This window comes from Oncorhynchus nerka, linkage group LG22 (assembly GCF_034236695.1).
Source record: "Oncorhynchus nerka isolate Pitt River linkage group LG22, Oner_Uvic_2.0, whole genome shotgun sequence".
NCBI classification, from domain to species: domain Eukaryota; kingdom Metazoa; phylum Chordata; class Actinopteri; order Salmoniformes; family Salmonidae; genus Oncorhynchus; species Oncorhynchus nerka.
In genome coordinates, this window is record NC_088417.1 from 81,224,552 (window position 1) to 81,250,924 (window position 26,373).

General features: G+C 43.1%; 1 protein-coding gene and 1 pseudogene across 2 annotated transcripts; one reads left to right on the forward strand and one right to left on the reverse strand.

Moving 5' to 3' along the window:
• Positions 1-562: 562 nt before the first annotated feature.
• On the reverse strand, positions 563-9,728 carry LOC115104810 (scavenger receptor class F member 2-like; annotated as a pseudogene).
• A 619-nt stretch (positions 9,729-10,347) lies between these two features.
• On the forward strand, positions 10,348-25,021 carry LOC115105845 (proline dehydrogenase 1, mitochondrial-like). Of its 2 annotated transcripts, XM_029628275.2 has the most exons (15): positions 10,348-10,793; positions 11,211-11,419; positions 13,637-13,671; positions 13,808-13,849; positions 16,152-16,301; positions 16,455-16,519; positions 16,646-16,762; positions 17,343-17,422; positions 17,542-17,623; positions 17,878-17,970; positions 19,685-19,831; positions 22,651-22,826; positions 23,075-23,173; positions 23,536-23,624; positions 24,029-25,021. In XM_029628275.2, the coding sequence occupies exons 1-15, from the start codon at positions 10,446-10,448 to the stop codon at positions 24,217-24,219; spliced, it is 1,923 nt and encodes a 640-aa protein (XP_029484135.2). In that variant the 5' UTR covers positions 10,348-10,445; the 3' UTR covers positions 24,220-25,021. The 2 variants fall into 2 exon arrangements, with proteins under 2 accessions (XP_029484135.2, XP_029484136.2); XM_029628276.2 differs by lacking the exon at positions 13,808-13,849.
• Positions 25,022-26,373: the final 1,352 nt, after the last annotated feature.

Here is a 26,373-nt window from a genome sequence, read left to right on the forward strand (position 1 = left end):
TCAATGCTTGGCATTCCGTTATGGACCAAGCTCCAGGGAGATGTTTAAACAGGCAGTCAAAACATAATTCTAGTCCTCATCCCACCACTAGGCCCCATACGTTTTCCGCAGTAAAACTTATAGAATTAAATAATGATGCAATAGCGCCTATGCATGCAGCCATGCACCCATTCATGTCTTGAAAGCATCAATATGATCGACCTTTCACAACAAGGCAGCTGGTCATCTGCCAATCTTACTGTGTGGCTTATGTTAAATAACTTATTTTCAGGACCTTGTTGCTCTTAAATGGGTCTTTGCTTTGTCTGAGAGCGAATGAGAGATGTTCCTGTCTAAGCAGGTCACAGCATGGATTCAGGATGACCGGCACCAACAGTCTGTAATCAATTAAACACCATCTGATCTTCTGTAGTCTTTACAGCTGCATCAAAGTCTATCATTCCCCCAAAAAACTGCACACACAACTGCAGCACATGTGTCAGACAGCCACAGGGCCCTCAACACAGACCCCAAGCTGTTCTACCATCAACACAACACACCTCTTGTTTGTCTGAGGCCCTGATGTGGCTTCATAGTTCTGGGCAGTGGGATCGGCTTTCCAACTTAAAACATTTAGGAGATGCAAATTCCAGGTTTTTGGGGTGTTTGGTTTATTCAATATGAGCAAATTAGAAAATGTTGGGTACAATAATGACGATTGATCAAGGTAAATAAGTATTCAGACCTCCTAGCACTCACTGTTATACAATACATGGATTTGAGAATAGCTAGGAAAATAAAAAGTTAAAATAGAAAGACTACTGCATTATATCATAACATTTCTCAAGATGAAAAACACCCACAGAAGGGAAAATATTCCATCTATATTCGATTTGGTGCAAAACACAATGAAACAAATGTGTTCCAAAAAATATTTCAGACATCTCAACATGTGCGTTGTTTTCTCAGAATTGAAAATCAACAACACTGACCACACTAACTTGCAGCCTGAGGTGGTGTCACTGCAACCCTTGGAGCAATAGTCTTTGTTTTTGAGTCTATATTTCCTTCCTAGTTTTTTTTCGAGGAGGCTTTGTCATTGGGTCCTTCTTTACTGTGGAGTCTCCCTTCTCTGAACTGCTTTCAGAGTGGTGAGAGTCCTGTTTCTCTGGGATTTTGGCTTCTTTAGATGGCGTATCTGGCAGAGGCTTCTGTGAACTAGCGGATGTGGGAAGCAGAGCCTTTGCTCCAGTCTTTTGGGGCAAGGTGGGCTTCTTTCTATGGGACTGGAGGTGAGACAGGCTCTCCTCACAGCAGCCGGTCTCACTCCTGTTCAGGCGCTGAGTCTTTTCCTTCAGCTGAGCAGCTAAGAGAGAGGCTGCCTCCGAGTGTATGTTCAGTTGGTTAACCTCCCTGTTTAGGGATAAACTGGGGCTCTTCTCTGCGGACTCTCTTTGGATTTCAGGCTTCCGGTCAGCACGGAAGTTGCCCATTTTCCTGAGGACACTCTGCACTGCCCCGTTGATGTGCTCTATCTGCAACATACCAGATCTGCTTTTAGTTGGCTTCTCCCCTTGGAAGCCAGCCCCATCTGTACATGCAGACTCTGCGGCATTGGGAGCTTGCTGCTTGCTGGCTTTCTTCCTGGAACTCGTTTTCTCCTCAGCCACAGTCTTTTCCTGACTTATATTATTCTGTTTCGGCCCAGGAGATGCATGGACCCAGGATAGCTTTGGCTTTGTGGAAGAGTCTGGTGGTCGAGGTTTAACCCTCTCAGCAGCTGTAGGCTTTGCATTGTCTTTGACGGTGTTTGACACTACACTGTTCTCCTTGCTGGACTGCTGGGGTGGCTGCGGAGCATGGGCCCGGAGGCGGATGCTGTTGGCTGACTCTGTGCCACTGCAGGAGCCCTCATTCTCTGAGGACTTCTGGAGTGGCAGCTCACTGATGTTAACTGAGACCTGCATAGTCATGGCCATGTTCTCCGGCAATGTGTCTACCTCAGAGATATCATCATAATCAGCCAGTACTCTAGTCTCTGTTGTGTCGATTCTGTTCCCTTTATTTTTGTTCTGTTCTCCAGGTTCTAGAGAGAGGAGAGAGTTCAAACGACAATCATGTTCTTTTCAAATAAATAAACGATAAGCAGAATCACTCCCCTTTCAAACCTGAGATGTTGAGGAAATAAAATACAATGGAATGTTTTAAATGCTGTATTTCCTGTTGATGTTTACTCTTGAAACTAGGGCCTTAATTGGATGACATGGCAGCAGATTAGTAATTGTATTTGGGGTAGATCAGCTTTAATAGTGCAAATAGATTGTGGCTTCCATCAATGTAATTGTCTGTATCATTTCCAATCCCCCATATATATATATTTTTAAATACATATACACATATATACACTGCTCAAAAAAATAAAGGGAACACTTAAACAACACAATGTAACTCCAAGTCAATCACACTTCTGTGAAATCAAACTGTCCACTTAGGAAGCAACACTGATTGACAATACATTTCACATGCTGTTGTGCAAATGGAATAGACAACAGGTGGAAATTATAGGCAATTAGCAAGACACCCCCGATAAAGGAGTGGTTCTGCAGGTGGTGACTACAGACCACTTCTCAGTTTCTATGCTTCCTGGCTGATGTTTTGGTCACTTTTGAATGCTGGCGGTGCTTTCACTCTAGTGGTAGCATGAGACGGAGTCTACAACCCACAAAAGTGGCTCAGGTAGTGCAGCTCATCCAGGATGGCACATCAATGGGAGCTGTGGCAAGAAGGTTTGCTGTGTCTGCGTAGTGTCCAGAGCATCGAGGCGCTACCAGGAGACAGGCCAGTACATCAGGAGACGTGGAGGAGGCTGTAGGAGGGCAACAACCCAGCAGCAGGACCGTTACCTCCGCCGTTGTGCAAGGAGGAGCAGGAGGAGCACTGCCAGAGCCCTGCAAAATGACCTCCAGCAGGCCACAAATGTGCATGTGTCTGCTCAAACGGTCAGAAACAGACTCCATGAGGGTGGTATGAGGGCCCGACGTTTGGCATTTGCCAGAGAACACCAAGATTGGCAAATTCGCCATTGGCCCCCTGTGCTCTTCACAGATGAACCAAAGGCTCTCCATGGTCAGGGCTTGACAGTACCCCCCCCCCCCCCAAAGGTGCGGACTCCAGCCGCAAAGCCTGAGGGTGGGGGGTTGACTAGTGTTGGTGGCGGCGCCGGTGCCGGTCGTAGCCCCCGCCCAGACCCTGGATCCGGCCATCGCGCCGGGCTGAACGCCGTGCCTGGACTGGGCATCGGCGCAAAGGAGGACTCCGGGCATGGAGTTGGGTTGGACACCGTGCCTGAACTGGGCACCGGTGCAGAGGAAGGCTCCGGCCTTGGAGCTGGACTGGATGCCGTGCCTGCACTGGGCACCGGCGCAGAGGAAGGCTCCTGCCCTGGAGCTGTACTGGGCACCGCTCCTGGACTCTCCGGACCATTGACCGTTACAGGAAGCTCCGGGCCGTTGACCGTCCCGGGAAGCTCCGGGCTGTTTACCATGCCTGTTAGCTCCGGACCGTTGACCGTCACAGAAGGCTCTGGACCATTGAACGCCGCCTGGAGGTTCCGGACCGTTGACCGTCGCTGGAGGTTCCGGACCGTTGACCGTCATTGAAGGTTCTGGACCGTGGACCGTCGTTGGAGGTTCTGGACCGTTGACCGTCGTTGGAGGTTCCGGACCGTGGACCGTCGTTGGAGGTTCCCGGGACCCCGAAACGTCGCCGGAAGCTCTGGACTGTGAATGCGCACTGGAGGCCTAGTGCGTGGAGCCGGCACAGGTGGCACCGGACTGGTGACACGCACCTTAGGGCGAGTGCGAGGACCAGGCACAGGACGTACCGGACTGAGGACACGCACTTCAGGGCGAGTGCGAGGGGCTGACACAGGATGTACCAGACTGGGGAGGCGCACTGGAGGCCTGATGCGTGGAGCCGGTACAGGTGGCACTGGACTGGTGACACGCACTTCAGGGAGAGTGCGGGAAGCTGGCACAGGATGTACCGTACTGGGAAGGCGCACTGGAGGCCAGATGCGTGAAACCGGTGCAGATGGCACTGGACTTGTGTCACGCTCTTCAGCACGCCTGTGCTGCAGCATTCTCATCGCGACCACCTCTCTCCGGAATTTTTCATCAAATTCCTCCTCCGACTCCCAAACAGGCTCTGGCACTCTTCGCTGCTCAACCGCCAGCTCCATGTGCCCCCCCACAAAAAAATGATTGGGGTTTCTGTGGCCGCGGTCCCCGTCGTCGCTGTCACCCTATGCTCCTTGGCGACTCCCACAAAGGAAGGGTCTCGTTTCCTCTCATTGTCCTCCCAAGTCCAAAACTACCTTACCTCATTTTCACACTGCTTGGTCCTTTGTTGGTGGGATATTCTGTCACGAACGCGTGGAGAGACGGACCAAGGCACAGTGTGATTGGAGTTCCACATCTTTATTTTTAGTGAAACTTAAAACAAACCAAGAAACAAACAACGACCGTGCAGTACTGAGGTGCAACATGCACTCACTCAAAAACAATATCCCACAAAGCAGGTGGGAACAGGGAACCCTTAAGTATGATCCACAATTAGAAACAACGATAATCAGCTGCCTCTAATTGGGAACCATGCTCAATCCCAAAACATAGAAACAAAATGACTAGAACACCCCCCTAGTCCCAAAGGCTCTCCATGGTCAGGGCGTGACACATAATATGGACTTGGTCCACCCCTACCTTGTCACAACACCAACAGATTGGCTCAAATGCATTAAGAAGGAAAGAAATTCCACAAATTAACGTTTAACAAGGCATACCTGTTAATTGAAATGAATTCCAGGTGACTATCTCATGAAGCTGGTTGAGAATGCCAAGAGTGTGCAAAGCTGTCATCAAGGCAAAGGGTGACTACTTTGAATAATCTAAAATCTAAAATATATTTTGAATTGTTTAACACTTTTTTGGTTACTACATGATTCCTACATGATTCCATATAGTAGTAAAAGTAGTAGTACTACTTGCACAAACTCATTTGCTAGTAGAAAATAGTAAAAATAAAGAAAAACTCATGAATGAGTAGGTGTGTCCAAACTTTTGACTGATACTGTATATATTATTATTTTCCCCTAACCCTACCACCATTCCCCTAATTGGAGTAAACTAATGGACAACAACAGAGGGGGTTTTAATGCAGCATGCAGTATCATCCAGGAGTGACAGGGAAGATTTAGTTTGTGACACTCACCGTCAGGGACAGCATAGACATGTCCATCCTCTGTGGTCTCTGCGGAAGAGGAGGCTCGGGACGTCCCGCAGGTGGTGGGTTGCTCCGCTGCGGAGGGTGGCTCGATGAAACTACAGTGTAAAGTGTTCTCATGGTTATGGTGGGACACTGTGGAGAACAGAAACAGAGCTTCTAACCCTTAGAACCTACATCCACTAAAGATTTGTACTTATCTGTTGACAATGATAAGACACTGAGCTCACTGTCACAGCCATTCAGAGAGGAAGCAAAGCAAAATACCAAGGATAAAGGATGCTACTTTGAATATATTGGGATTTGGCTGGTTTATGATCAATCATGCGAACCTGGTGAAAACACACATTAACATGAATGTTAAACAATGAACAGCAAGTATGACAGAAATGCAAATGAGTTTGTGCAAGTAGTACGTACCATCAACTTTGGGTAGCTTCTGCCGTCTCAGTGGGATGCATGGAAGCTTAGAGCTGATTCGTGTAAACCCTTCACAGAGTCTTTTGAATTTTTTCTCAGGGCTAAAAGCAAACAACAGACAAACAAAACAAGCAGTAAAGTCTGAGTTTAAATCCAACCAATGTGACAATATCTCATGTTGTACTGTGCCCAATACAAACAACAAAGAATCTGTGTTTTCATTGTGTTTCCACTTGACTTACTCGTTCTGTTTGTTCTGTCTACAGATACAGCAGCAACACAACAAGGAGAGGAGCAGGGGGAGGAGACAGGTGACCAGCACCCCTGCTGCCATCACACCCATCCTCTGGTTAGGCTCTGTTCAAAGAGCAGAGGTCACTAATCTGTCACCATTGAATAAACATATTTTCTAAAATAAATATTGTCCCTAAGTGTTTTTATGGCGGATACATACGTTACCAATAAGCTTTCTGGAAAAAGCATACATGTACATTACTCTTTTTTCCCTCATCACATAACATACGTCTGTTTCAGGAAAGGTTCTTACGTAGGTTGCATGCTCCAGTCACTGTGTTGCAGTTGTTGTCATGGCAGGAACAGATCTGGGTACAGTTAACCCCATACTGACCCTCTGAACAGCTCACATTACAGCTGCATAGGAAAGAGAGGCAAACGACATGGCTGAAAACTTCATTGGGCAATATGCTCTTTGCACAATTTTTGCATGTTGAAATGTTTTGCACTCACTAGGCACCAGAGAAGCCAGGGTCACAGAGACACTCTCCTGTAGCGAAGTGACACATCCCATTGAAACAGCTGTTGCAGTTATTGACACAGTTCTCTCCATAGGTTCCATTCAGGCACTTGAGCTCACATCTGTAAAGACAAAAATGGTTGAAAAAACTCAGAGATGATATAATTTCCTTCTCATAATTTCTCTACAATCATCTACATTTGATTATTCAAATCAAATCAACTGTTATTGGTCACATACACATGGTTAGAAGATGTTATTGCGAGTGTAGCAAAATGCTTGTGCTTCTAGTTCCGACAGTGCAGTAATATCTAACAACTAATCTAACAATTACACAACAACTACCTAATACACACAAATCTAAGTAAATGGATGGAATAAGAATACATACATATAAATATCGATGAGCAATGACAGTGGTACACTTGTAGGCAAGATGCAATAGATGGTATAAAATACAGTATATACATATGGGATGAGTAATGCAACGTATGTAAACATTATTAAAGTGGCATTATTAAAGTGACTAGTGATCTATTTATTAAAGATGTTGAATGTGATAGGAAGCTCATAATCCTATTCCTACCGATCACCCATCCAACCAGGGTTGCAGTGGGGGCAATTGCCGTCGATGAGGTTGCAGAAGTGTCCATCTTTGCAGGGTGAGCACACGTCCTCGCAGTTTCCACCAAAGAACCCAGGAGCACACATCTGGTCACACCTGGTGCCATTCCAACCGCGTTCACATGTAACGCAACGTCCCTCTACCACCTTGCAGGGCTGCTGGCCTTTACAGTGTCCACACCTGGAAGAACAGTAAGACCAAGTCCTCAGTAACATTATAACACAACATGAATAGCATGGACTAACTCAACTCATAACTGTCATACGCATGCTAAACTAGTGTTTCCAAATGGTTGGTTCCCTCATAGCATCTGCCACAGGCTTTCAGCCAAGGCTAGTTCCCTTGTTGCTAGAAACTGGATTGCGGCCATAGGTATTGGTTTTTGGTTGCCAACAGCTTTAGGTGGCCAAAAAACTCTAGGTGGGTTACAGCTCAAAACAGTTTGTCAATCACATTCAATTTGACAGCTTCACCACATGTCTACCACAATGGGCACAGTACAGCAGACTGAAAGAGAAAAGAGCAAAGACGTTTGTCTTATCCAGCTAATTAACCTCTGTGGTTCCAACTAAGTTATCTTTGTCCAACACAGCTGTGTCACAAACCTGTTTCTGCAATTCTGTCCGTAGAACCCAGCTGGACACGGCTCCCTGCAAAACCTCCCTCTGAATCCTGGCCTGCAGGTGCACGATCCATCCGCCTGGTTACAGCGTCCATGGATACACTGACACATGCGCTCGCAGTGAGTACCCCACAAACGCAGTCGACACCTGCAGCGCCCGGTGAGCTGGTCACACGGAGAACCGTTGCAGGCACACTGAACACCACAGTTCCTTCCATACCAGCCGGGGTTGCAGTGGCACTGGCCCGTTCCCACATCACACACAGAGTTGATGCTGCAGTGACAGTTGGTGGAGCACTGGGAGCCCCAGAAGCCTGCGTAGCACGTACAAGTGCCTGTCTCCTGGTTGCATTGGCCCTTCTGGCAATCACAGGCTCTCTCACAGTTTGGCCCCCAGCGATTAGGGTTACAGGTGCAGGCCCCAGTGACATCCTCGCAACTCCCGTTGGGATGGCAGTCACACTTACCCCTACAGTCAGGTCCCCAGAACTGGGACGGACATTCTACAGGGAGGATGAAAGGCAAATATGTATCAATAATGAGATCATTTGTGTACTAAGTTCTCTCTGGACGTAGGCTACGTAGTTCTGAGTAGTAGGCTACCTGGACTGGCTGTATGTGAAAATGACTAGTGTTAACACATTAACTCTACCTTTAAATAAATGTCAAAATTACATTCAAAAGGGGCAATCTGCAGTTGCTACATCCATTTTTGGACTTACAAATTAATGACATGTACCCATTGATTCTTGAAGAATATAACTTATTAATGCCTCAGGAGCTTAGTTCAGCTGTTGTACCCCATCAGAATCCAAAATATAAGATTGTTTTACTCCAATGTTTGTAAACAGAGTAAATGTAAACAAACATTATATAGCCTCAAAACCAGGTTAAAACTATACTTTTTGGATTGTCAATCCATGTATCTATAGATCTGTCTATGAATTGGAGAGTGTTCCCATTTCTCCAGCCCCATCCCTAAGCTTTTTGATATTGTTTCAACAGCTGATTACCACTTTATTGATTGCTGTGAGGTAGTAACAGGATCCTTACTCATGTCACAAGTGGCTCCAAAATAACCAGAACGACAGCGGCATTCGTTGGGTCGCACACAAACTTCATTCTCTTTGCAGGTGAAGTTACTCTCACAAATTGCTGGAGGAAAACAATTGAGCGAGTTAGTTCACATTAAATGGTTATGCTTTAAGAAATGAAAGAGGAAATGGTTGTGAAGTCTACTCCCAATGATCGGACTCAGGTTTGTTAACTCCTATAAAAGAGGCGTTCAACTACTCACGTATTAAGCACTCATCTCCTTGCTGTGCGAAGCCACTACAGCATTGGAGCCTGTCAGATATGGGAGGGAGAAACAAATTATCTGTATTTGATTCATATAAACTAACGTCATTTAACTCTTTCTATCAAAACTAATATTATGATCACATTTCAATCATGACAGATAATGTAATAAATCTAAATATGAAACATGATCCTAATCACGTTGAGATGCAAATCGGTCACAGCATTCAAAGTGCAGGGAATTACTGGCACAAAGAAAAAACGAGGCAGTAGACCAAATAAGTGGAGATCTGAGGAAGGGCTTGGGTATTCAGAAAATATCAAACTATGTTGAAAAAATATATATGCATGTTTATCTACCTTCACTGACTTGAATCAGGCTGCTATAATAGTTTTGTCCATCAATGTCAAGCCTAAAACGTATTTAAAACAGGGACACAATCACTTACCCAGCTTCGCATACATTTCTACCTCTGGGATTTAGTTCTTGGCTGTAAATCCAAAAAAAGAAGAAATTTAGAAGCACAATTACAAAGACATTTCTGGTTGTTTCCATGTTATGATGAACACCATCCCTCCAAGGGCTTTCCCGTGGAATTATGCCTGACTTTCTTCCAAAAAGCACTGAAACAAATTTTCTATGTTGTCCAAAAAGTGACCCATCCAGAGGGTGGCGGTATGCTCTAGTAAATGAAGTAGCCTACCGGTAGGCTGTTAGCACAAGGTCTGTGCTTCAATGACAATTTGCAAATTCGGTATGAAGAAGTAATGGGAAAAAGTTGTAAACCTCTCTGGGCCCACCCCAATGCAACTACATCACCAACTCCCCACCCTCCAGTAAAACAGACTACCATATGAAAACCTGGTCAGTTACAGAGCAGATTCAGGACTTAGTCAATGGCTCTCTCTGTTGTTGAAAATAGGAAGTAGCACATTCTCACAGTACACATACACTATATCTATGGTCGGATGGATGACAACTAGTTTAACATTTCTTTGGGCCTTGTAGGCATATGTATTGACTTGGGTGAAGTGTTACTCTTAAACACAAACCTTTGTGCATACATGGTTGCATAAATCTGGCTCCCAGACAGTATTGAATTGTAGGATAAATAAACCCATTGATTGTTGTACTTTCTTTCAGGCAGGAGATACCATTAAGTCAAACACACTAGCACACCTTGCCAACAATTGTTTACACAACAACGATGGGGACTGGGGAGGGGGCAAGGGGAAACGGGTTTTACTGAAGGGGGAGTCCTCACTACGCGGAGTTCCTGCCAGATGCGTCAGAGTAGGCGTGTCTACTAAAACACGTACCTTGGGTTATAAATGCTGTGCAACAACTAATACTGGCTTTCAGGCTAGCCAGGAACGAAAAGTGGTGGATCCACGCGCCCTTAAACGCAATAAAACGAGTTTTAACGAATTTAAATACTAAAAGTAAATAACATTTTTTTTTTTAAATGTCGTACAATAAAGTAGTACCAGCTCTAGTCAAGTCAAGTTCCGACAACATCAAGAGAATATGCTTGTCTCACGGGAGATTTCGCTCCACGGTCGCATCCACGCAACGTGATGAGGTTGAAGGAGGGAAAGAGAAGCAAGTTGATGAGTGCACTGTGGCGAAAGCTGTTCAAGCGGACCTCATCATCCAGTCAAAAAATACCACCGAAGCTCAAACACAGAAGACCGAAATCGACTTCGACAATACTCATGAAGCTTACAAAAGTAAAGATAACATTGAGCTGCTTAGAAGTCTGTTGGTCTTCAAGCTTTGCACATTCGACTTCCTCGTTGACAAGAACAAGGAGGTAGAGACATTATTTTGATTGTTTTTGCTACATTCCTTTGATTAGTTTTTACAGGTGTAGTTAGTAGGCTAACTCATTTATCAGATCAGGTCAAAAGTTCACGGTCAAAAGGGCCATTATTCAACATGCTTGCAGAAGAACAGCTTACATTAATTTCACAGCCTAACATTTCCAGGTGCACAAGTAGTTTAGGCCTATTATCATTAGCCTGGCTGACTGTCTGCACAGCTGTGACTGAGGCAGGTGTTAAAGAAAACTCTCTTATCATACCATTTGTATTGAAATTTGTGACTGAAATGAAAGTCGAAGGTGGTGGTTTTCACAGATCAGCTCCTGGGGGGGATTAAATTAAAAGGAACACTACTCTTACTGGCGAGTTGTTGGTCTAACTCAGTTGATTATTTGCTCTGTCCATAGTTGATGGACCTTAGCAAGAAGGTATTTGGCCAGCGGTTGTTTGAGAGGCTGATGAAGATGACGTTCTATGGACAGTTTGTGGCCGGGGAGGACCACAACTCAATCAAGCCTCTGATCCATAAGAACCAGGCCTTCGGCGTGGGGTCAGTCCTGGATTACAGTGTGGAGGAAGACCTGACCCAGGAGGAGGCAGAGAAGAAGGAGATGGAGTAAGTAGTCTGCCACCCTAGTCTGCTGTAGTAGTCTGTATCTCATTTGTCACAACCCCAGCTGAAGTAACACTAATCTAGGATATAGGACTCTTGCAGTATCCACACTACAAAAACAAGCTTTCACATTTTCTAGATTCATAAATTATTATGAATCATTGATTATTTGTAGCAATGTGATATAGCGTGCGATGCCTATACTTTTACCTCAGTAGTCACTATGTAAACATTTTCTGCAATTGACCTATGGCAAAAGGCTACAGTCAAAATAATACTAGGTGATCCAATAATATTGTGGAACAAGCCATATGGTCAGTTCCATATGTTGCACTTTTCTCAGACATAGCATGGAGAGCCTACAATCTATCTCCCCTATCAAACACCCTCTCTCCCTCTAAAACACACAGGCCTACTCATCTTTCATATTCATAAAAACCTGTGTTTACAACTTCTCAGCATAAAACATGCCCATCCCATTTTTCATGGTCTCAAATGAATTGTAAACAATGCATCACTTTCAGCATCTGACATTTCCCAGCACTACCCGGCCACCATTGGTTAGTTTAGACATACCCCTCGAGGCTCTCTCCTGATTTGTTAGCTGAAGAAGCATGTTTATTTCAGTCCCTTTGAGAATGCAGTCACATGCGGTGGATTGAGACAAGCCAGCCCTGTTGTTACTTGATGCACCCGTTCAAAAGACGCCCAGGGCGTGTTATGTTTTCATGTGTTTTGAAAAACAGCCTTCCCTTGTTTGGTTAGGGATTTTCTTATAGCCTGACTATGCACACATTCAAGCTGAACTAATAGGCTGAATAATAAAGAGGGTGGGGTGGTAGATGGGAATGATAGTGAAAAGGTTAGTGACAGTATTAAATACCAACTTGGTAACAGTCTGACCCTACCTAATTTCTGTGGAACTCTCCACACCAGACTAATTAGGACTTTTGAAGCCAGTCTACATTGGTGGAGTAACACAACATCCTGTTCTCTCTTGTTGATAATTGGATGTACCAGAGAGGAAGAGGACTCATTGTGAATTAATCATTGTGAGAGTGTACCAGAGTTGTAATCAACCTTTTATTTTTTCATCAAGGTTGGCAAAGTACATGCTTTAAATTAGTTTCTGAAGTCTATTACTTTCAAACTTCCAGACTCTAATTGATTTTAAAACTTTCATGCAAATTGTGCAGTTAGCCTGTGCAAATATTTACCCCTTGATAACATTAAGCCATGGCAATCACTGAAACAACCAACAGCACGGAAAGATGCCAGCAGCATACCACCCTGCATCTCACTGCTAGCTTGCCTCTGAAGCTAAGCAGGGTTGATCATGGTCAGTCCCTGGACAGGAGACCAGATGCTGCTTGAGGTGGTGTTGTAGGGCCATCAGAAGGCACTCTTTTCTCTGGTCTAAAAAAATATGCCATTGCCCCAGGGCTGTGATTGGGGACATTGCCCGGTGTAGGGTTCTGTTTTAAACAGGTGCCCTGGCTCTCTGTGGTCACTGAAGATCCCATTGCGCTTCTTGTGAGCGTAGGGGTCTTAGCCACGATGTCCTTCCCAATCTGGCCCTCCAACCATCATGGCCAGCTAATCATCCCCAGCTTTTAATTGGTCATTCATCTCCCCTCCTCTCCCATGTAACTATTTCCCAGGTTGTTGCTGTAAATGAGAATGTGTTCTCAGTCAACTTAACTGGTCAAATAAAGGTAATTTAAAAAATACAGAAATGTGCTAATGAGACAACAATTTCCTTCGTGTTATTCAAGCTTGTGTATTAGGTTTGGTTCTGGACTGGATCTTTCTAGATTAACCTAGGCTACTGTATGTGGGATGCACTGAGGTTTTGAAATAGTCAACAGTCTCAGTGATCAGAAGTCCACGACGGGACAAGAGATCAACTAGCAGGACATTTGCACTTCTACATAATGTGAACACCCTCCCCCCAATCCCGCTGTCGTGCGTACCATATATATATATATATATATAGTACACTCAACATACTGGCACACACTGTGGTTGTGAAACGCAGAGCTAGAACTGATTTTAACAGCTTCTGGGGGGGCTGCTGCCACAAATACTGGGACCCCATTTTCCTCCCCATCTACTTACTTCAAAATTATTTCCAATGTCTTATTTGGTACTAAACACCTGAACTCTTGATATAAGTATCTCTCAATTGTTGTCATGTTATTTCGGTGTCCTCTATTTCAGTGCCTGTGTGTCTGAAGCTGAGAAAGATAGTCCAGGTGTGTATTTGTAGACTGAAATGGATTAACAATTCAAAATGTGTTTTCGGTTTGATTTACAATTCATTTATATGGTTATGATTGTGAGATTTGTTGTAATTGATTGGTTATTTGTGCACTTCATCATTTATTGCAGTGCCAGCTACAGAATTCTTTGTAACGCAGGAGCATGACCACAGTAATGTTACTTTACATAAATGTTTAATGACTGATGTATCAGGCCATCTGGTTGGTGGAGGTGGGGGGTGGAACCCCTTTCACACGGGGCACATAACCGTGCGTGTGGAAGCAGTGGGGGCGCATTGCAAAAATGTCTGTCGGTTCAGAAATGTTCCTGAATGCTAACTTTCTGGGTCTATGCCAGTGGTCATTTAAGGGTTAATATCTAGCCTCTTGCATGATGTTTGTTACATGAGATTGCATGGGTGAGGGAGCAGGTTCGATCTGGGTTTAGTCTGGAGGGGTTAATGAGGGCAAGTATGTAGGGTTGGTCGGTATCCAGATGTTCATACTCCTGCTGTTTTTGTAACATACCGGATATTACAGTATTACTTAATGTGATCACCAGGGGCAGGTGTGTGTGAGTGTGTGTACCAGTCAAAAGTTTGGAAACACCTACTCATTCCAGGGTTTTTCTTTATTTGTACTGTTTTCTACATTGTAAAATAATAGGAAAGACATCAAAACTATGAAATAACACAGATGGAATCATGTAGTCACCAAAAAAGTGTTAAACAAATTCAAATATATTTTATATTTGAGGTTCTTCAAAGTAGCCACCCTTTACCTTGATGACAGCTTTGCACACTCTTAGCATTCTCTCAACCAGCTTCATGAGGTAGTCACCTGGAATGCATTTCAATTAAAAGGTGTGCCTTGTTAAAAAGTTAATTTGTGGAATTTCTTTCCTTAATGCATTTGAGCCAATCAATTGTGTTGTGACAAGGTAGGGGTAGTATTCAGAATATAGCCCTATTTGGTAAAAGACCAAATCCATATTATGAAAGAACAGCTCAAATAAGCAAAGAGAAATTACAGTCCATCATTACTTTAAGACATGAAGGTCAGTCAATCTGGACAATACCACAGCATTCTGCAGCGATACGCCATCCCATCAGGTTTGCATTTAGTGGGACTATCATTTGTTTTTCAACAGGACAATGACCCAAAACGCATCCCCAGGCTGTGTAAGGGCTATTTGACTATGGAGAGCGATCGAGTGCTGCATCAGATGACCTGGCCTCCACAATCACCCGACCGCAAACCAATTGAGATGGTTTGGGATGATTTGGACCGCAGAGTGAAGGAAAAGCAGCCAACAAGTCCTCAGCATATGTGGGAACTCCTTCAAGACAGTTGGAAAAGCATTCCTTGGGAGGCTGGTTGAGTGAATCCGAAGGGTGGCTACTTTGAAAACACTTTTTTTGTTTACTACATGATTTCATATGTGTTATTTCATAGTTTTGATGACTTCACTATTATTCTACAATTTAGAAAATAGTAAAAATTAAGAAAAACCCTGGAATGAGTATGTGTGTCCAAACTTTTAACTTGTACTGTGTGTATGTGTATATATATCTCACACACACACTGTGCAAACAAACTGTTAAGAAAACCTGCTCTTCCATGACAGACTGACCAGGTGAATCCAGATGAAAGCTATGATTGGGGGTATTTCGAAATTCCCCGGTATGCGGTATAAACGGTATATCGTCCATGCCTACAGATATGCATGTTAAGTTAAAGAGCAGCTGAATCCCTGGTTCACGTCATGTGTTGGGGCTCTGGATATTTACATAACCCTCTCCCACATATATGTTTTCTGAGCATGGGTGTAGGTATCTAGAGATCTTTTTCTTTTACTTATTTTTATATACAGTATCTTATAACATGGTGTGTGCTGCGTCAGATGACCTGGCCTCCACAATCACCTGACCTCAACCCAATTGAGATGGTTTGGGAATGCCAAGAGTGCAATGCTGTCATCAAGGCAAAGGGTGGCTACGTAAACAAATAGAAAAATCTGAAAAAAATATTTATAACACTTTTTTGGTTACTACATGATTCCATATGTGTTATTTCATAGATGATGTCTTCACTATTATTCTACAATGTAGAAAATAGTTAAAATGAGGAAAAACCCTTGAGTGAGCAGGTGTCCAAACGTGTGTGTGTATATGTATATATATATATTAGGTCTGCAGATGTGTTGCCTTGCCAAGAGGCACATGCCTGTCTAATATATTTGGTACACGTTGAAGTATTCTGCTGTCACAATTTTTCATTTTATGAAAAACAGATCTCCAGGTATCTATGCCAATTTAGATCTAGATTGTTTAGGTGATGGTGGGGAGGGTCATTCCTTTGGAAAGTCTTCTCTTGTCTTTCCCTCCCAGTGTTCTGTGTGTGTATACTCAAGTCTAGAGGAAAGTCTTGTTACATTAGACAACATTATGTCTCATGTTGTTTTCTGACTTTAGGCGTTGACCACCGTGAGATGAAGTACAAGGCCCACCGTCAGTTTGGGGACCGTCGTGGGGGCGTGGTCAGTGCCAGGACATACTTCTATGCTGATGAGGCCAAGTGTGACAACCAGATGGAGACCTTCCTCAACTGCATAAAAGCCTCAGGTGAGAACACAATCAAATGCAGTGAGTTCAATTAATTGAGTCAAAAAATAGTTTTTATGCAGATGTTATATTATGCTTAGTATGATTATTATTATGTATTTATCAATCATGTTATTTCTGCACTAAATGTTATGTTGTATCTCTGACTCTTAGGGGGGGCCTCTGTAGATGGATTTTCTGCCATTAAGATGACTGCCCTGGGCCGTCCACAGTTCCTGGTGAGTTAGACACCCTCTGCCTGTTAGACTCTCTTTTAGCCCTTGATTTAACATTGGCAGTGATCATGACAGAGTGCAGCTTTTTTTTGTTTGTTGGTGTTATGACCTGTTTCCTCCCCTCTCCAGCTCCAGTTCTCAGAGGTGCTGGTGAAATGGAGGAGGTTCTTCAACCTGCTGGCAGCACAGCAGGGGAAGTCTGGCATGGATGCACTGGAGCAGAAACTGGAACTGGAACAGCTGAAGGTGCGTGTCACCTAGAGCAACACTCAAAGTGGAGATGTGACTGAGTTCAAGCAGTTTCCCAGCTAAAAATCACCCAAACCGGCTCTCTGCTACTAAGACGACTCCCTAGATCTAACATACTTCATATCTGTGAGAGCCTTATGGTTCCTTTGAGACAAAAACACCTGTGAAAACACCATACCAAAATGATGAAACATTATTGTTTTTCCTCCTACTAATTTCCTTGATCTATCTATAATGTTTCATCATTAATAGTTATTGATGTTCATTAATAAAATGAAATCCTATTTTGGTATTATATTAGGATCCCCGTTTATCTGTTGCGCAAGCAGCAGCTACTCTGATAATAGAGAATATTAAAAGACAAAAACAGCTCAAGGACAGAACTACATATTGTACGTTTTTAAACGGCACACACGGCCTACATATCAATACATACAAAATATCTAGGTCAAATTGGGGAGAGGCGTTGTGCTGTTAGGTAGTGCTTTATCTATTTATTTTCAACCAGGTTTGCTGTTCATTTGAGCATAAATGGGAGTTTCATGCAATAATGGCTCTATACTTCTGTTTGCTACAGGAGAGTTTGACTCAGCTGGGGGTTGGAAATAAAGATGACATTGAGAACTGGTTTACTGGAGAGAAACTGGGCCTATCAGGGTAAGAGGCTGAACCTGAAATGCATCATGAGCACACAAACAATCAACTATTCAATAGATAGTATGTGCATACAGGACTGAATTTGACTTTGAATATGTAATTTACATCATGTCCCCCAGAACGATTGACCTTCTGGACTGGAACAGCTTGATTAATGACAGAACATCGATCTCAAACCTGCTCGTCATTCCCAATGTTGAGGCGAGCTAGCCACATATTACACATGCATTCGCACACACATAAATTGACATATCCTTGTCATATTTAACATACAGGCATAGTACTGTAGGATATGTACCTGAATGTGTTTGTACACAGAAACTTATGAAGTGTAGTATGTACCTACACAAATCCATCCATCCATGCAGTGTACATACAGTATATGCATACATACATGCATTTTGTAGTTTAGGTCAGGGTTGACTCTAAATGAAATATGTCTTCTGATTTTCTAGACTGGTCAGCTGGAGCCTCTGTTGAGGAAGTTCACTGTTGAAGAGGAGAAACAGATGAAGAGGATGCTGCAGAGAGTGGATGTTCTGGCCAAGGTAGGGGGGGTTTTGAGTGCAACATAGGCACTGTTAACTAGCATGGCTTTAAAATTGAACAACAGTATATTAACCCAGCTACTCACATTCATTTTTATTAAACATTTTTATTTCACCTTTATTTAACCAGGTAGGCCAGTTGAGAACAAGTTGTCATTTACAACTGCAACCTGGCCAAGATAAAGCAAAGCAGTGTGACAAAAAACAACAACAGTTATACATGGGATAAACAAAAGTACAGTCAATAACACAATAGAAAAATCTATATACAGTGTGTGCAAATGGAGTAAGGAGAGGTATAAGGCAATAAATAGGCCATAGTAGCGAAGTAATTACAATTTAGCAAATTAACACTGGAGTGATAGATGTGCAGATGATGATGTGAAAGTAGAAATACTGGTGTGCAAAAATAAATAAAAACAATATGGGGATGAGGTAGGTAGATTGGATGAGCTATTTACAGATGGGCTGTGTACAGCTGCAGTGATCGGTAAGCTGCTCAGATAGCTGATGCTTAAAGTTAGTGAGGGTGATATAAGTCTCCAGCTTCAGTGATCTTTGCAATTCATTCCAGTCATTGGCAGCAGAGAACTGTAAGGAAAGGCGGCCAGAGGAAGAGGCATGAGTGAAGGAGGCTTTGTTGTGAAATAGGAAGCCGATTCTAGATTTAATTTTGGATTGGAGATGTTTAATATGACTCTGGAAGGAGAGTTTACAGTCTAGCCACACACCTAGGTATTTACAGTCTAGCCAGACACCTAGGTATTTACAGTCTAGCCAGACACCTAGGTATTTACAGTCTAGCCAGACACCTAGGTATTTACAGTCTAACCAGACACCTAGGTATTTACAGTCTAGCCAGACACCTAGGTATTTACAGTCTAGCCAGACACCTAGGTATTTACAGTCTAGCCAGACACCTAGGTGTTTACAGTCTAGCCAGACAACTAGGTGTTTACAGTCTAGCCAGACACCTAGGTGTTTACAGTCTAACCAGACACCTAGGTATTTACAGTCTAGCCAAACACCTAGGTATTTGTAGTTGTTCACAAATTCATATTCTAATTGAACCATGGGATGTAGTATATATCAGATTTGACAAGACTTTTCTCTTACTCTCATCCCTGCCTCAGTGAGCAGGCCATACAGGAGTTTATTGGAAATAAACATTTTGGCAATACTTTTGTTTATTCTTATAACAAATGTTCTGATTTACTTCAGCAGTGTGTCATCATTTTTGGGAAAGGTTGTGTTTGAATTGTAGTTGCACTGCTCCAACAGGAGCAAGAGTCTACTATGACGTGTTGTATCCAAAGTCTGTTTGCTCTTAAGTGAGTCTCTATAGATACAAGTAATACCTTGGTCCCTTGAGATTGCATTAGTATGGCTGGACTACATGGCAACACAAGATGGCCAAAGACCTCAACATGCTATGACTGTGATATGTGTTGCCTCACCTAGCTATCTTAAGATGAATGCAGTAATTGTAAGTGGCTCTGGAAAGCACAGTCTGCTAAAAGACTAAAATGTCAAATAACATGCTCTGAAATAGAAGGCTTAGACTCATACATTTCTATAGCCTAGGTAGGAGCAAGATCACTGAAGGGTTTCAGATAATCAACAACATTTTCTGCTCACTTTTCTGGAGCTGACCAGGAGTTGATGCTAACTGACAGAAGTTAACAAAAAGTTTTTGTCCTTCCCTCTATCCCAGCATGCGGTGGAGAATGGGGTGAGGCTGATGGTGGATGCTGAGCAGACGTACTTCCAGCCGGCCATCAGCAGACTGACCCTGGAGATGCAGAGGATCTTCAACAGAGAGAAGCCCATCATCTTCAACACCTACCAGTGCTATCTTAAGGTGAGGCCGTCCGTATTATCTTCCAAGAAAACTCTCCTCGGTTATCGTCACAGCCGTGTATATCCTCCCGCAAGCGGATACCAAGACAGCCATCAAGGAACTTCACTGGACTCTATGTAAACTGGAAACCATATATCCTGAGGCTGCATTTATTGTAGCTGGGGATTTTAACAAAGCTAATCTGAGAACAAGGCTACCTAAATTCTATCAGCATATCGATTGCAGGGTAGCCTTAGACAATAACATTGACGTATACGCTGTATAGGAGATGTTGTACCCACTGTGACTACTAAAACCTTCCCTAACCAGAAACCGTGGATTGATGGCAGCATTCGCGCAAAACTGAAAGCTCTTATGACCGCATTTAATCATGGGAAGGTGACTGGAAACATGACCGAATACAAAGTGTAGTTATTCCCTCCGTAAAGCAATCAAAGAAGCAAAGCGTCAGTATAGAGACAAAGTGGAGCCGCAATTCAACGGCTCAAACACGAGACGTATGTGACAGGGTTGACAGACAATCAATCAAACCAGCCCCATCTTTGACATCAACATCTTGATCTCAAACAAATTAAACAACTTCTTTGCGCGCATTGATGACAATACAGTGCCACTGACATGGCCCGCTAACAAAGACTGTGGGCTCTGCTTCTCCCTGGCTGATGTGAATAAAATATTTAAACGTGTTAACCCTCGCAGGGCTGCCGTCCCAGACCGCATCCCTAGCCGCGTCCTCAGAGCATGCGCAGACCAGCTGGCTGTTGTGTTTACGGACATATTCAATCAATCCCTATCCCAGTCTGCTGTCCCCACATGCTTCAAGATGGCCACCATTGTTCCTGTTCCCAAGAAAGCGAAGGTAACTGAACTAAATGACTATTGCCCCGTAGCACTCATTTCTGTCATCATGAAGTGCTTCGAGAGACTAGTCAAGGACCATATCACCGCCACCATACCTGACTCCCTAGACCCACTCCAGTTTGCTTACCGCCCCAATGGGTCCACAGACGATGCAATCGCCATCACACTGCACACTACCCTATCCCGTCTAGACAAGAAGAATACCTATTAAGAATGCTGTTCATTGACTACAGCTCAGCATTTAGCAACATAGTACCCTCCAAACTCATCATTAAGCTTGAGACCCTGAGTCTCGACCTCGCTCTGTGCAACTGGGTCCTGGACTTCCTGACGGGCCGCCCCCAGGTGGTGAGGGTAGTCCACTTCGCTGATCCACAACACTGGGGCCCGACAGGGGTGCGGGCTCAGCCCCCTCCTGTACTCCCTGTTCACCCATGACCATGGGGCCATGCATGCCTCCAACTCAATGATCAAGTTTGCAGACGACACTACAGTGGTAGGCTTGATTACCAACAACTAAGAAACCCGCCTACAGGGAGGAGGTGAGAGCCCTTGGAGTGTGGTGTCAGGAAAATAACCTCTCACTCAATGTCAGCAAAACAAAAGTCATGATCGTGGACTTCGGGAAACCGCAAAGGGAGCACCCCCATATCCACATCAACGGAAAAGCATGGGAGAAGGTGGAAAATGTTGGTTTCCTCTGTGTACATATCACCGACAAAATGAAATGGTCCTTGCACACAGATAGTGTGGTAAAGGAGGCGCAATAGCCGCCTCTTCAACCTCAGGAGGCTGAAAAACCCTCACTAAACCCTCACTAACTTTTACAGGTGCACAATTGAGAGCACCCTGTGACTGTATCACCGCCTGGCACGGCAATTGCCTACTTGGGGCGGCAGGGTAGCCTAGTGGTTAGAGCGTTGGACTAGTAACCGAAAGGTTGCAAGTTCGAATCCCCGAGCTGACAAGGTACAACTCTGTTGTTCTGCCCCTGAACAGGCAGTTAACCCACTGTTCCTAGGCCGTCATTGAAAATAAGAATTTGTTCTTAACTGACTTGCCTAGTAAAATAAAGGTAAAATTAAAACTTAAATTAAACCTACAGACTTGATATCATTGGCCACTTTAATAAATGGAACACTAGTCACTTTAATAAATGGAACACTAGTCACTTTAATAAATGGAACACTAGTCACTTTAATAAATGGAACACTAGTCACTTTAATAAATGGAACACTAGTCACTTTAATAAATGGAACACTAGTCACTTTAATAAATGGAACACCAGTCACTTAATAATGCCACTTTAAGAATATTTACATATCTCACATTACTCATCTCATATGTGTATCCTTCACTATCTATTGCATCTTAGTTGCTCTGTCACTGCTCATCCATATATTTTATACTTCTATATTCTCATCCCATTCCTTTACTAGATTGTGTGTATTAGGAATTGTTAGATATTAAAGTATGTTGTGGAATTGTTAGATATTACCTGTTAGATACTGCTGTACTGTCGGATCTAGAAGCATAAGCATTTCTCTAGACTCGCAATAACATTTGCTAACCATAAGTATGTGGCCAATAAAATGTGATTTGATTTGTATGTAGAGCTTGGGACTTGTTATTGGGACTACATGTACAGTCTCATTTAATATGTATGTAGGGAGGATCCCTGTTATGTATAGACTTGTCATAAACTTAGAGTGAAACAGGTTTTGTAAGCCTTCCATATTTGACTCATAAAAGCCCAACCTAGTATATAATCCATATAATCCTTCCATAACCATGTTTGTTTTTTGACATAAACCTGAAATTAAACTATTTAAACACGATTGTGTTACTTATCAACCCTTTATAAGAGGTGTTCTGGACAGCCTGGTGCCAAAAATGTCAAGATTTGTGGTGTTAACCATAGCGTTATATAATTGTGTTACCCTTTACTACCTGTAAAGGAAGCCTATGACAATGTGTCTGTGGATATGGAGCTGTCCCGGCGTGAAGGTTGGTACTTTGGGGCCAAGCTGGTCCGCGGGGCCTACATGTACCAGGAGAGGAGCAGGGCGGAGGAGATCGGCTACGAAGACCCCATTAACCCAGACTATGAGGCCACCAACCGGATGTACCACAAGTAAGACCCCCTTCTGTGCTTTGGGGTGACGTTTCCCCTAGGTACAGATCTAGGATCAGCTTCCCCGACCCCCAATCCATTTGTGTGAAAAATGCAAAACTGACCTAAGATCATAACCATTGGTGTTATGCGTGACTTTAGTTAAGTGGGTATTTTCATAGTTGAATTTGGATGTATTATGTGATGAAGTTATTATATCAGCTGAATGGAATAGCCAAAGTTCCTTGTCTTTCCCTGATTCTCCAAAGATGTTTAGAGTTTGTGTTGGAAGAGATCAACCACAACAGGAAGGCTAATGTCATGGTGGCGTCACACAACGAGGACACTGTCAAATTCACTCTGGAGAAGTAAGACCAGCCTCTGGGCTTTATTCAAATCAAGAGGTGGTTAGACTAGTTACTAGATTTTTTCTACAGACATTTTGCAACACAAAGCACCAAACCAGTAATAAAACCACTTCACAGAAACCAAATGTATTATATCAATGGGCATGTAGCAAGTGGTTAAGAGCGTTCGGCCAGTAACCGAAAGGTCACTGGTTCGAATCCCCGAGTCGACTAGCTAAAATATCTTTCTGTACCCTTGATAAGAGCCTCTGCTAAATGACTAAAACGTAAATGCATTCATCAGTGAGGTGATGTTTATTTTTGCACAGGATTATGTTTGTTTTATTTTATATTTACATTCCGTCTGTGTTGTCTCTCTGCAGGATGAACCAGATGGGTCTGTCACCCACTGAGAACAAGGTCTATTTTGGACAGCTGCTCGGAATGTGTGACCAGATCAGCTTCCCACTAGGTACTGTAACACCTTCAGAACTGTAGATGGGTGTTGCATAATAGTAATGGGTTTATTGGAGTTCCAAGATTTATTGATTGGCATTTTGGTCAGAAATCTTGTGCGACACAAACAACCTCAGGGTCTCACTCCGTCATCAGTCACCTGATACCAAACCATAGCTGTCTTTAGTGTGTAGATCAATAGGGGTTCACACAGTTCTTATACATTTTGTTATTATATCATTTAGCTTTTTATTGATTTAGACAAATTAGTTTAGAGACTAACTTTTAGACAAAAATACCTTTCATTCCTGTGCATGTAATTAGGTTCCAATGTTTTTCTGTGCTTGTGTGAAACACATTGCTAGTGGTTGTTGCTTCTCCAGTCACATAACATCTCCCACTCTCTCTGTGTCTGAGCAGGCCAGGCTGGATTCCCAGTGTACAAATACGTCCCCTACGGCCCAGTCAACGAGGTCATCCCCTACCTGTCTCGCCGTGCCCTGGAGAACAGGGGCTTCATGAAGGGTTCCCAGAGGGAGCGCAGCCTGTTGTGGAAGGAGCTCAAACGCAGGATGCTCAACGGACAGATCCTCTACAAGCCTGTGTACTAACTGAGCTGACTGACTGTCTGGCACACCAGCACTCTGCCCCTGTAATACATTCCAATGTCTTAACCAAACCTGCCCTGCGCACAATGGGGTGAATACTAACTTCCACTTAAGTTGAATTTCCACTTAGTCCTGCTCTGATGTCAATGGGAGCCTAAAGTGAAGCATTGGCTGAAGTGGACATTAGGATTCAACCCCATGGCTTTAGAATGTACTGTAGGTAGGCTTGTCTAGTACTAAGATACTAACTGACTGGCTCTGCCTTTTCATCTATTGCTGCCAAAAGTGTCCTTATTTTATATAAGAATATATGTTATCCACTGTGGTTTAGCAGCTTATTCAGTGGCTTATTGGCCATATTTAAAGTTGAGTTGTAGTTCTTAAGCTAGCGTGGAAAGTGTGTGATTTGTTATCACTGCTTATAGAGTCATATCAATATAACTGTAGTTGTCGACAGGATTTTTCTGAATTTATTAAGGCTCCTATTTAATGTGTCCAGTGTCTTTTTGTTTCCTTTCAATGTTCAGGAACGGTATGTTTTGTAAAAATGTAGTTATTTATCATTGTCTTACAGACTGCTTTGGAACCCTTGTTTGTTAGCATGTAATGTTTAAAGTTGTCCTTTGTATCTATGTTTTACTGAACTGTGGATGATTGGTCATTTGTAAACACTTTGTACAGGGTTCTAGCTTTGCTGATTTTTAAAACCAATACATTCATTATTTAAATAGGAATATATAAAACTGATGTACACAAGGTTGTACAGTATGATGATATTACTGTCTTATTAAAGAAATTGAGTGGTCATGTGATAATGAACTACAATGTATTGGCCTGAACGTTACACTGTCTCCCCAAATGTCTTTTACCCTTATTGGAATGTATAGGCCACCTTCCACCAAAAGTGTGTTTTTTGATCAGTTTAATAACATGCTTAGGGAATGTAACTTTGGGATATTTTAACATTAATTATGAAGACAAGTCTTGTAGGAAAACCCTCAAACAGATCATTAATACCTTTGACCTTACACAGCTAGTTAAAGGGCAAACCAGGGTGGCTCTAAAGCACAGATTGATTTGGTGTTCAGTAATAAACCAGAGAGAGTGACTAAATCATTCAATATGGTTACTGGGCTATCTGATCATAATCTGACACTTATAGCCAGAAAGCTGTCTAAGAGCAGGTTTAACCTCTCGACTGTTAGAAAGTCGGATCAACTTAGAATACCTAAGAGTGAATTAAACTATTTGAAAACGCAATTAAGGGAATTAACTGGAATGATCTCTTGTCCTAAACAGACGTGGAAGCTGATAGTCAGGTTTTTCTATCCACAATCCAGATGACAATAAATGGTTTCCTAAAGAAAATCAAATCCAAACCTGGCCAAAAGAGCACTATTCCTTGGCTAAATGGAGAAATCTGGAAATTGATGAAAAAGGAGATTGTGCTCTAAAAATAGCCCTAAGATCCAAATTAGAGCATGACAGATGTAGGTTTACCATGTTGAGAAATAAGGTGATGAAAGAAATCAGACAGTCCAAGGCAAACTTTTTTATTAACAATTGGTGAAGCAAAGGGAAATTCTAAATTGATTTGGGGGAATCTAAAAAAATGTAACAGGGAAAGACCATAGTAACAATGCAAAAAGACTAGAAATCATGGTGAATAACAGTCGAAATAGCAATAGCCAATTCCTACTTTATTGACTCTGTCAGGGTACTGACACAGAACCCTTCCACTGGTTTCTTGGGCTCAGTGCATAGTGAATAACGCGCAACTTGTCTTCATAAGGGAGGTTTCTAAATCAAAGTTGAACAAGGTGATTAGCTCACTAAAGAACTAAAGCCAAAGTTGTGTTTGGACTGGACTCTACCTTTCTTAAAACTACAAAGAGTCACTCATTGGCCCCATTACTAAGGTCACCAACACATCTATTGGTCTCGGAGTGTTTCCAAGGGTATGGAAGTCGGCCACAGAACCATAATAACGGCCATCTTTCAATCGGGCGACCCTGCTGACGTGAGTAACTACAGGCCCATTAGCCCATTAGTATACTACCGGTGGGTGGTGTCAAAGGTGTGTAGCAGAACAACTGATTGCCACCTCAAAAACAGCCCCTTCACAATACACTCCATGCAGTTTGGCTTCAGAGCGAA

Excerpts from the sequence above, each read along its gene's own strand:
- LOC115105845 (XM_029628275.2), top strand. The coding sequence starts at position 10,446 with ATGTCGTACAATAAAGTAGTACCAGCTCTAGTCAAGTCAAGTTCCGAC. Across the intron at positions 16,302-16,454 it reads CAACTGCATAAAAGCCTCAG|GGGGGGCCTCTGTAGATGGA; the intron begins GTGAGAACACAA and ends TCTGACTCTTAG. Across the intron at positions 16,763-17,342 it reads TGGAACTGGAACAGCTGAAG|GAGAGTTTGACTCAGCTGGG; the intron begins GTGCGTGTCACC and ends TGTTTGCTACAG.